Genomic DNA, 12,181 nt, shown 5'->3' with positions numbered 1-12,181 from the left:
GTTGCCCTCCTCTGCACATGTTCTAATTGTTATATTTCTAAAACCAAGTCTCTGGTGCTCTGTCATGCAAAGGGAAACTAGACCTGATTGTGCAGGGAACCTGCTGCTCTCCTGATGTTGCGGATCCACTCACAGTGACCCCTTCCCAGGGAGCAAGAGCTAACCTTTGAAGGTGAACAAAGCAGGCAAGATTTCAATGGCTCTACTTAGCATGACTAATGGAACAACCCTATGCACAGGAAGCTTGTGTGAAGCAAGTCCAGTGTAAACTGAACTGGCAAAAAGTACATCAGATCCAAACTCTGTTCAGGGGCAGGCTACGTCTGGCTGAGCCAGCCTAAATATGACAGGAGGGAAAGACGCCTTTAAAATGTGTTTTGAGTTATACCCCCATCTTGTTGGCTTAATGTACACCAGGTCTCCAGGACACATGACTGAGCTGAAAGGGTTTGAAATCCAACCTAAGTCTCCCTTCCCTCTATTCCCCCCCCCTCATCTGTTTTAGAGCTTATGCCAATTAAAGATTCTCCAGGCTCAACTCAGATGACTGGATCCCAGCTCAGATGAGATAAGGATGGGGAGATAAGCTGGTGTAGTCTGGGTGGTCCAGGAACCTCCCAGCTCAATCAGAGATCTGCTGGATCCTAACTCCACTCATGCTGGTGGATCTTGCTGTAGAATTAAGTCTGGATCCAACTCAAAGTTTGTCTTTTTAAAATATTTAAAGGAAAGGCAGCTAAATAAATGAATTTTGTTTTACCTTTCAACACATTGTCTTCTAAATGCATCTTGCAGGTCTTGGCTATGTATTTAACATAGGTTATAGGTTATTTCAGATTCATATATATATATATATATATCCCCGTTGGGGAAAACTAGTTCTCGTGGTGCTTTATTCTGAGAGAGTAGCTAAAATGATGCGTCCTTGGCAAACCAATAAATAAGCAAATTGTTGAACTAATTAGTAGCAAAATATTTATATTTAGCAGTGCCATAATAATTTGATTGCGTGAACAATAGGGATTAATTTGTATCACTAGCCTATTTCCAGTTGGGAATATTTATTTATGAGTCAGGTCAAAGTTCTGGTAGCTAAAAAATAAGGGAGAACAAAACGGAGCCCCCCTTCTTTTTTTGAAATGGCACAGTCAACATTGTGACAATCAGAGAGCATAGTTGCCTTTAAATCTGTAGCTATGCATTTTTAACGAATGGTATTTGTATATAAGCATGAAGAAGACATATTGGAATGTTGTTATTCTTATATCTGCATTTGATAAAAGCAGACACACACACCAACAACCTAGAATTCACTAGAAGATTTATTTATATTAGTAGTTTAATATGAAATAATTTAAACTTATTTATTATAGTAACAGGGCACAGCTGTTGCACTACTTCACAACAGCCTTGGCAGACATATAAAATATGTGAGAATGGTATGATTTTTGTAGAGTTATATTAATATTTTAAATGCACCCCCATTTTAGCTTCTTTTCAGCTTATATCCTATGTTTGTAGTTCTTCTGTGAAGTATAAGATACAGTAGTCACTTATATTATTTACGTCTACTATCCATCAACATGTGATCCATACAACATGTATTTTTAATCTTTTGTTGGAAGCTGCCCAGAGTGGCTGGGAAAACCCAGCCAGATGGGTGGGTTAGAAATAAATTATTATTATTATTATTATTATTATTATTATTATTATTATTATTACCAACTCCTAGAGGCCATGGGGGCTTCAGCCCCCACAATAAATATTTAAGGGGCCAGGGCCCCACAAAGTTGATGGGCATTCCCATTCAAATGGTGTGTCTGTACTGTGTCAAGTGATCAATTTTGCAGGGCAGGGCTTACCTGGGCCCCCACAATATTTCATTCAAGTCGGCACACCTGATGTGATCTGCTATTTCTATGCTGTCGTGTTTGCTTTATTGATTTATAAACTAAGTGCAAAATTACTAAAGCACATTTTAAAGGAGACAAGATTGAATTTTTGGGCTCCTTTAGGAGGAAGGGTAGTATATACATTTAATACACAAATAAATAAATTCCTCTGTTTCCAGACTGAGGCATAGCTGTCAACCTTCCCTTTTTTTGTGGGAAATTCCCTTATTCCAGTGCCATTTCCTGCTGCTTCCCACTGCTACCCTGGATTGTTAGATATATTGTAGACTGTCCCCAGGACAGGTGAGGCTGCTGATCCCTTATTTTCAAATCTGACAGTTGACAGCTATAGACTGAGGCCTTGTTTTTCTGGTGTCTGATCCTTCCTGTAAGTCCCCAGAAACATTTACATTCTATAATTTCCTATCAAACTAGGTGCATGAGGAAACACCCTTTTCAGATGTGGCAAACATGTTTTCTTGTGCAATTTCTCAGGGAATTTCCAATTTTGAATTCTTGATGCCATTCATTATCATGAGCAGTGCAATTAGTTGCTTCATGTCAAAAATAAAAAGCAACGAACAAGCCAAAATGTCATCTGTGTAGTTGTAGTTACGTTTATTATCATGATGAGTATTATAATTAACTGCTGCTTGCCGAAACAAAAACAAAAAAAAGGAACTTAGTTGTGGTTTCTGTTAATTAAATTAACAATATATACCATGAAGGATGCCATAAGTATATCTTCTAGCACTTAGAGGGAGGGCTAGCAACTAAAATGAGGCATTTATTCATCAGAACGATCCTCAGGTCTTTCTATTTGCAATTGCAGACTTAAGGACTGTTTGAACATTCAGATTAGGCCATTGTAATCTTGCAGGCTGTTGGGACTGTTTTATAGACTTCAACAGGAGAATCTGCATGTAGATGGAAAAATTGAACTTGTGCTGGGGATAATGGTTCTCTTGGTGTTATGGATGCTCATTCTGCTCCCTCACATAGCATGCAAGGCTCACACTGTTAAATGCAGGGTCTGGTATCCACACCCTCCATTCCACAAGTATCATCAATCAGGAGACCTCCTCATTGGTGCTGTTGTTTCCCATGGTGGCTTTATCTCCTTCTCACCAGATTTCACAATAGAACCTCCACAGCCACTGATGGAAGATTTTTTGTAAGGGTTTAATTTTTTTACTTAATATTGTCTTCATTTATCTTAGAAGTAGAATGATTGGTGGTTAGCAAGTCTTGGGCTGATTGTCATCTGATGCCTTTCTAAAATGTCTTGTGGGAGGGGGGATTATTAGGTTGTCTTTGGTTTTGGTTTTATTATGTGTTCTGTGTTTTTTTAATATGGTGATTATATGTGCATATTGATGATGATAAATTGTAGAATATCCTTCTGATACAAAATGTAACTCTCATTCTAGAGTATTGCCTAAGAATTACCAGCATATTGTGGCCTTGGTCTTCGCAGTGAAGGAGATTAACGAAAACTCTCAGATCTTACCGAATGTTACCTTGGGCTTCCACATCTATGACAACTATTACAATTCTATGTGGACCTACCATTCTACAATGCTGCTCATGTACAGTTTGGAGAGATTTTCCCCAAACTACAACTGTGATCTACATAATAAGCTAACTGCAGTAATTGGTGGTCTGGATTCCCAAATTTCTTCTAATATGGCCATTTTCTTGGATATGCACAAGATTCCACAGGTAAGATATGCAAATAAGAGTATGACAAGTTTAAAATTCTTTCACAACTCCTTAGTCATAGTTGGGTGCAATGGATGCTTTTGAAGGCAACAAATGACTCTTATCTTACATGTTAGTGTCATCTGTGGGAGAGGGGTGTTATTGTTTTATTTTGTTTTTCTTCTCATTTTTATTGTGCATTTTATGTTTTGTACATTTTTATACAGTGAACCACCCTGAGAGCTTCAGATGAAGGGTGGTACACAAATTTAAATCAACATCATCCTCATCATTTTAAGGTGCTAGCCCTATTCTTTGGATAAGAGCAAGTTTGCTACTCTCTTTCTCTTTTATTAAGGAAATCATGGGAGTCTTCCTTCTGGAAGAAGTGACTAAGCAGGATTTCACATGGTACAAGGGGTCAATCAGATTGGGAAGTGCATCCTCATTTTAATGGCAGTGCCACCCGCAACCTCCTATTTTTTAAATCTTCATGCCATCTACCTTTCCAATGTTTGGCAATATGGGACTAGGCATTTGACTATACAGGGTGTAAACTGGAATTGCTGGGATATTTTTAAATCAATGTTAGGTTTTTGTTTGCTTCTTTTTGCCTACTCCACGTTACCCTCTACTGATACAGATTAGCTTTATGAATTTCTCTGTTTCATTTCCTAAACTGGTAAGTGGATTTGATCATCATCAAGCATCCAATGTTTCTATGCTTGGGTATGAGCACTCCTTTCACCGCCAACCAGCTTAGAAGGCTGTTTGGTATGTGCCCTGTCTGGCCTTCTGGGTGCCCCCTGTGTAACATGTACCAACAGTGGTGGGGTACACTAGTCAATCACAAACTCCCAGGGATCCCATTTAATGAGAGATGGGAAACTGCTTCATCCCATGTGATTAAACCGATGGAGTTCAGCTGGGGTAGTTTTGCAGAGTTTGGTGTTTTTACCAGTCTGCAAAGATTCAACCTGACTGCACTTAATTATGTTTGGTTATATTTAATAAATATAACCAAAACTGGCGTCCTGATTCTCCCTTCTGGTGTGCAGGAAAACACAGTCTGTATGGCCCGTTCATAACCTATAAATGCCACATTCTCATTGACTTTTAGTTCAAAGTACTTAATTACAGTGGTACCTCGCAAGCCGAATGCCTCGCAAGACAAAAAACTCGCTAGACGAAAGGGTTTTTTGTTTTTTGAGCTGCTTCGCAAGACGATTTTCCCTATGGGCTTGCTTAGCAAGACGGAAACGTCTTGCAAGTTTGTTTCCTTTTTCTTAACACCATTAATACAGTTGCGACTTGACTTCAAGGAGCAACTCATAGAATGCGGTGTGGTAGCCTTTTTTGAGGTTTTTAAAGACTTTGGTGATTTTTGAAGCTTTTCCAAAACTTTCCCGACACCGTGCTTCGCAAGACGAAAAAAATCGCAAGACGACAAAACTCGCGGAATGAATTAATTTCGCCTTGCGAGGCACCACTGTACTTTGTTTTCCCCTCAGAATATTTACTGTGAATTGATTCATGAATCTCAAGGAGATTCTTCAGGACTACATATTATCATAATGCACCCCACTCTGTAAATAGCCCTAAGAAAAAGGTAATTTAGGAAGCTTCCAAACCAGCTGTTTATTGAGCAGTGATTATTGTATATTTGCAGAAAACCTGCATGGAGCTTATATAGCATTGCCTCTTTATTAAAAATATTTATATCTTATCCTTCTTAATTTCACTGAATAAAACTCTGATAATTATTCTAAAAATGCATCACTTTCAGACAGATCATAAAACAACTTTAAATTTGAGACACCTCCATACAGTTCACTAACTTTGCAAGTAAAATGGCTGTCAGAGTAGAAATGACATGTGCCAATAGGGCCAATTTCTCTAGCACTAATGGGTAATGAATGGGAGTTTGAATCACCAAAAGTGGGTTTTTTTTTATCTTCAACCTCATCTTTACATGTATCCTTAGCTAACATACAGCCCTGCTCTGGAGACGAACTATAAAACCCCAGGCCTTTTCTTCTACCAGATGGTCCCTAAGGAAGACCTTCAGTATGATGGGATTCTCCATCTGCTTCTGCACTTCAGGTGGACGTGGATTGGGACCGTTGTTATGGATACTGACAATGGAGAAAGATTTGTGCAAACTGTGCTTCCAACATTTCCCCAGAAAGGTGTCTGTCTTGCCTTCATAGAAAGAATCCCCATTCCAACTTTTATCCCAGAGGTTAACAGCATGGTGGATCGTGGGAAAGAAATAAATGATAAAATAAGAAACAGCAAAGCCAACGTAATTGTGGCTTGTGGGGAATCTTATTCCTTGCCATTTTTTAGATGGTTGTCATTTCTGTCAGGTGTAGACCACATGGCAAAGAAACCCAAAGGTAAAGTGTGGATAACAACAGCCCAGATAGAGCTCAATTCATTCTCCTATCAAAGGAATTGGGATATAGAAACTTTCAATGGTGCAATAGCCTTCTCATATCAGTACAATGATGTGCCAGGATTTTACCAGTTCGCTGAGGGCAGAAACCCTTTCAGCACTTCTAGAGATGGTTTCATCAGGGACTTCTGGCAACATGCTTTTGATTGTGCATTTCCAAATACAACAGTGGGTGAGGTTCCTGAGAATATCTGCACAGGAGAGGAGAAGCTGGTGGACCTTCCATCCATCTATTTTGAAATGAGCATGACTGGCCATAGCTACAGTGTCTACAATGCTGTTTATGCTGTAGCTCATGCATTACATGCCATGTCTTCTTCAAGACTGAAAAACATAGCAATGCTGGATGAAGGGGATCTGAAGCTTCAGAATCAACCATATTGGAAGGTAGTTAGCTAAACATCCTCATGGGGTGTAGTTAAACTAATTTGAGAAGTAAGCTGTCTCCCAATAATATTTCAGTACTTATGGTTATATCTTCCTTAGTCTTTCTGAAAGCTAGAACCATCATATTTAATTCAACCATCAAGCTATCTCTACTTTCTTATTCATTGTGTATGTGCTGAACCCTAAAATCTTTGTAACCAGTACAGAAATCCACATTTTGAAGCTACATCTTTTATAATCTTAGGAAAGTTTGCTCCTGCATCTGTCTGCAAAAGTGGTCCAGGCAGGATTGCTTTTGTGCGGGGACAGAAAGACTGGCATGCAGCCACTCCAGTTTCTGATACTAGAAAATTTCAGCAAGGGGAGGGGGGGGCAGAGGTATTTAAGGTGATGCTTTCTGCCTTTTTGTCCTCTTTCTTTCTGAGCACAGGATCCAACCTGCCCTCCCAGTGTGAGTTTAACTGGTTGCCTTATTTGGGGGCAAGAATAACTTTTTGTCCTTTTCTGTGATTGGCTTACAGAGGCATACTCCCCCTCCTATTCCATACTGTCATGCCAAGCTGCCACAGTTAGTGGTGCAAAGTGGATATTTATGTTGATAGGTTATGTTGATGATGAGTGGGAAAGGTAGAGACTTAAACATGTGGTGAGTAGGGTCTGGAACCTGTGTCACTCACTCTTGAGGGGGCATGAATGGGTTTCTAAAAAAGCTCAATAACTTTGCAAAACAAATTAACAAATGCCGGAATTATGAGACAAATGCAATTTCAGGACCCACCTGCATCATTTTCTAAACCTTTATATTTTCAATCTAGCTCCATCACTTTCTGAGGCATATCTCATTTAACAACAGTGCTGGTCAGAAGATTTCCTTTGACCAAGATGGGAAGTTAGTAGCTGGATTTGATATCATCAACTATTTATGTGGTTCAAATATATCTAAAGTAAAGATTGGAAAGGTTGATCCTAGGGCCTCTTCAGAACAAGTATTAACCATCAATGAGAATGCCATCACATGGGACAACTGGTTTAACCAGGTAGGAGCCAGTTAATAGCAGTTACCAGCTACTTCTTGTTCCTTGAAGTACTGGATGTCAGTAATGATACACAAAATTAATTTCCTGAGGTATTACTCAAATGAATATACTTTATATAAATTTGTAAAAGTTTATATACTTCATAACATTATGCTTGGCATGGAGAAAATGGATAAAGGTAAAGGGACCCCTGACCATTAGGTCCAGTTGCGGACGATTCTGGAGTTGCGGCATTCATCTCGCTTTAATTGGCCAAGGGAGCTGGCGTTTGTCCGCAGACAGTTTTTCCGGGTCATGTGGCCAGCATGACTAAGCTGCTTCTGGTGAACCAGAGCAGTGCACGGAAACGCCGTTTACGTTCCCGCCGGAGCGGTGCCTATTTATCTACTTGCACTTTGACGTGCTTTCGAACTGCTAGGTTGGCAGGAGCAGGGACGGAGCAATGGGAGCTCGCCCCGCCGTGGGGATTCGAACCACCAACCTTCTGATCGACAAGTCCTAGGCTCTGTGGTTTAACCCACAGCGCCACCCGTGTCCCAGAGCAGTTTTTCCGCCTCTCACATAACACTAGAACCTGTGGATGAAACTGAAGACAGATAAAAGAAAGTAATTCACACAGTGCATACTTAGACTATGGAACTTATTCCCACAGGATGGCCACCAACTTGGATGGTTTCAAAGTGGATTGGACAAATTCTTGGAGGTTCAGGCTAAGAATGGCTATTAGTTATGATGACTATGTTCTGCCTCCATAGTCTGAGGCATCTGAATAGTATGGGGTGGAGCAAAAAGTGTTCCTGTTCTCAGATCCCCTTGCAGGTTTCCTACAGGTCATTGTGAGAACAGATGCTAGACTAGATGGGCCATTAGCCTGATCCAGCATATGCTAGAATTAAACCAATTTCAACTCATATTTTCATTATTTATCTTAACAATTCTATCAGGTAATATTCAACAATCCAAACATGAAGCAAAAATCATTTAACTCTGAACTGATACATTAAGCACTAGATGGCATTATAACCAATATATATATATATTCCTCTAATATACATGAAATCTCCTCTACACCCACATTTCTGGTACTTTTAACAACTTTTTACTACTTTCCAACATATTTCCAGCATATTCCAGTCCATTGGTGTAGAAGAAGGACACCACTAGTGGCAATGGTTGAAAGACTGGATAGAGATAGGTAGAACAAGATGAATTCCAAATGCTAATCCTAATTTTCCAGTTTAATAGTGATAATTGGGCATGCATTTGTGGGACTGGAGTCACATAACATGGTCCCAATACTTCAAAAGCATGTTAGCATATGATGGAACCATGCATTACTAGCAGCCATTCTGCTTCTTAAAGATAAATCTGAAAATGAAAAGCCCACCTCGAAGCTTTAAAGGTCATCAAAGGAAAGATTATTGTTTTTTGTCCTATTTGCTTTATGAATTAGACACAACCTATTTCTGAATGCGTGGAAAGATGCCGTCCAGGTTCTAGCAAGAAAGTGAAGGAAGGGAAGCCATTTTGCTGCTACGATTGCATCTCATGTCCAGAAGGGAAGATTTCACATGAGGAGGGTAAGGCTTATATTGTATAGGTTTATTAATAAAATGAATGCAGTCTAGAGGGATAGGTTTGTAAAGACCACTTTATGTAGAGATAGATAGATTTTCTATGTTGCACTTCACCATATGGCTACAGGGCTATGTAGAATATAATGAAATATGCCAATACACACCTCTAGAAATCAGTTAAAATATTAATGCAAAATAAACTCACCATAAACTAACAGTGGATAACCTAAGATAATTAAAGGTACAACAAATTGAACTAAATCTCCCCCCCCCCAAAAAAAAAAACACCTAGAAGAATAGTCATAAACTCATTCTACTTTTTTAAAAAGCATGTTGGCTTATTTTGGTAGGGGTGGGTGCTGCACAGGACAGCACTGAAAAGGTATGAATCAATATATGTTATTTAAATATATGTGCAATAATTCGACCTTGTGTCTGGCAAGGCCCACCACCACGAGGTCTGGTGAGACCTGCTGCCACCACAAGATTCTGTTAGGGTTGGTGCTGCCGCGAGGCCCGGCAAAACTTCTGGCATACTTCTGGAAGCCTGTGCCACACTGGAAGTGCACTGGAAGTGTGGCATGGTTCCTGAAGAATGTCAGTGGCCACAGCATGCTTCTAGGCCTTGGCAGAGGCCCTGTAGATGTGGTGGTGAAGGAAGCAGGAAATCACAGATTGACATAAGAAGCCGGGGCAGCTTCTGTCAATCAGTGTCATCCCATACAAATTGGGACTGTTGGTGGATGTGTCATGTTGGTCTCCTGCTAAAAGGAACCAGAAAATATCACCCTTGGGTCTGGAAAAAACCATACTTTCTTCTGCTCTTTTTTTCTTGATCATGATAACATCATAATCTAGTTTGTTTGTTTATACAAAGTAACTTGAAACAACTTACAACAGAATGCCACTTCTACACTTGAGTGGGGGCAAATTTGCCACACTCCATTTCCCCTAGGAAAGGAGATGTGGTCTCTTCCTAGAGAGGAACTGTGGTCTCTTCCTGGAGAGGAATTGTGGTCTCTTCCTGCAGAGGAATTGTGGGTGGCCCACCTTAATGTGTGGAGCAATCATAGTGAGGGGGAGCAGGCTTTTAAGCTTTGATCCTCCCTGAATGCTGCAGACTTCTCTTTGGAGAGCCCCACCCCCTGCTCCTTCCCAATGCAATGTAGGCTTGGGTTAGGTGGTCATTTTGGAGCTGAATAGGAATTTGGGAGTAAGCCCATAATTCACCTTGATATTTCTCTATTTTGCCTACTTCGTACTCTTTAGTTTAGTTTAATTGTCTGTTAGTCCAGACAGAAAATACAAGTCAAGAGAGGTGGGATAAATAACTGAGGAAGTATTGGGTTAAGGACACTCTTGAGTCACTTTATGCTGCCTTGATTGGGGTCATTGGGTGTGCCCTTTAGGCTGGCATGCACACTGGGGTGAATGCTAACCTGATGGGGCCAGTGTGTGCTTCTCGGGTCACCTACCAAAGGTTATTAGAATTTTCTTTCCAATCTTTTGCTCCAAGGTGACAGGCATCTCCTGTAAACATACCCAGGAGTAGGAAGTGACATGTTTCCTTCTGTCTTAGGAAACTTTTCCGTTCAAACTATATTTTGGTTTTGCTAGCTTTAATTTGGTTTTTAGATATATAATCTCAGATAATTCCGTGTCCCGAGTCTTCCTTTGGGTATATAGACAAATACATAACACCCCCCCTTAAAATCAGCATTAAACTATGAGTAAAATCTAAAATGTAAGCACAATGACTATGGAGCTGGCTAAGTGGATCACTGTCCTTAGTCATGAACAATATTTGGTGCTTTGTTCCAGATGTATGCAACAATCACAGACAAATCATAACTTGAAGAGTGATGTACATTTAGTACCTCTGAGAGGAACAGACATAGATATGTTTATGGGATGAATATAAGATTGACAGAGACTCATTTCTTTTTCAGACATGGGTGACTGCTTTAAATGCCCAGGTGAACATTATCCAAACAAAAACCAGGATGCATGTATCCCCAAGGAAATAAATTTCTTGTCTTATGAAGAACTATTGGGGGTCAGTTTAGCTTCTTTTTCTCTCTTCTCTTCAGTTATCACAGCTCTGGTACTAGGAATCTTTATAAAGCACCATGACACTCCCATTGTCAAAGCCAACAACCGGGACTTGACCTACACTCTACTCCTCTCCCTCCTGCTCTGCTTTCTTTCTGCCTTGCTATTCATTGGTGAACCTCAGAAGGTGACATGTCTCCTTCGGCAAACTGCTTTTGGCATCATCTTCTCAGTGGCTGTTTCTTCAGTGTTGGCAAAGACTATCACTGTGGTTCTGGCTTTTATGGCCACCAGACCAGGATCAATAATGAGAAAATGGGTGGGAAAAGGACTGACCTACTCTGTTGTCTTTTTCTGCTCCTTTATTCAAGCAGGCATCTGTACTGTGTGGCTGGCAACTTATCCCCCATTCCCAGATGTTGACATGCACTCAATGACAGAAGAAATCATACTAGAATGCAATGAGGGGTCTGTGGCAATGTTCTACTCAGTCATTGGCTACATGGGCTTCCTGGCCATGGTCAGTTTCACAGTAGCTTTCTTTGCCAGGAAGTTACCTAACAGTTTCAATGAAGCCAAGTTCATCACTTTTAGCATGTTGGTCTTCTGCAGTGTTTGGTTATCCTTCATTCCTTCTTATATGAGCACCAAAGGAAAATACATGGTGGCTGTGGAGGTTTTCTGTATCTTAGCATCCAGTGCTGGGTTGCTGGGTTGTATCTTTTCCCCAAAATGTTATCTAATTTTGTTGAGGCCAGAGCTGAACAATAGGGAACAGCTGATAAGACAAAATATTTGTTGAATGTGTCCATGAATTCTTCTGTAATCTGCAGTGCCCAGCACAATATGTGCATGTTCTAGAATATTTCTAGATTTTTTCCTTGCAGCATTTGTTGTATGTAAATTTTCTTTGCAGCTCTCCAAACACACTCTAGCAGTTTGTTACTAGATCTCATGCTATGTACATCCATGCCCATAAACCCATATCTGATATGCATAAGACCTTTATTCTTTTTAGTGTGTGTTGTTGTTTCCTTTATTGTGGGTTATGGCTTATTCCAGTAGTTGTATAGAAGG

The 12,181-nt window shown here is 40.1% G+C and overlaps 1 protein-coding gene across 1 annotated transcript in view; it reads left to right on the top strand.

The window, feature by feature from the left end:
- Positions 1–11,906, top strand: part of LOC309517500 (vomeronasal type-2 receptor 26-like) — a gene marked incomplete at its 3' end in the record, with an annotated part of 46,511 nt that extends 34,605 nt beyond the window's left edge. Inside the window, exons 5-9 of the mRNA XM_082196729.1 lie at positions 3,323–3,614; positions 5,578–6,438; positions 7,254–7,475; positions 8,929–9,055; positions 11,002–11,906. Coding sequence (XP_082052855.1) covers positions 3,323–3,614; positions 5,578–6,438; positions 7,254–7,475; positions 8,929–9,055; positions 11,002–11,906 — 2,407 coding nt within the window. The remainder of the gene's footprint in view (positions 1–3,322; positions 3,615–5,577; positions 6,439–7,253; positions 7,476–8,928; positions 9,056–11,001) is intronic.
- Positions 11,907–12,181: the final 275 nt, after the last annotated feature.

Source organism: Podarcis vaucheri (genome assembly GCF_965113315.1).
Source record: "Podarcis vaucheri genome assembly, chromosome: 13".
Taxonomy (NCBI): domain Eukaryota; kingdom Metazoa; phylum Chordata; class Lepidosauria; order Squamata; family Lacertidae; genus Podarcis; species Podarcis vaucheri.
Note: the sequence above shows the minus strand (reverse complement) of the source record. Positions and strands in the feature narration are given on the sequence as shown.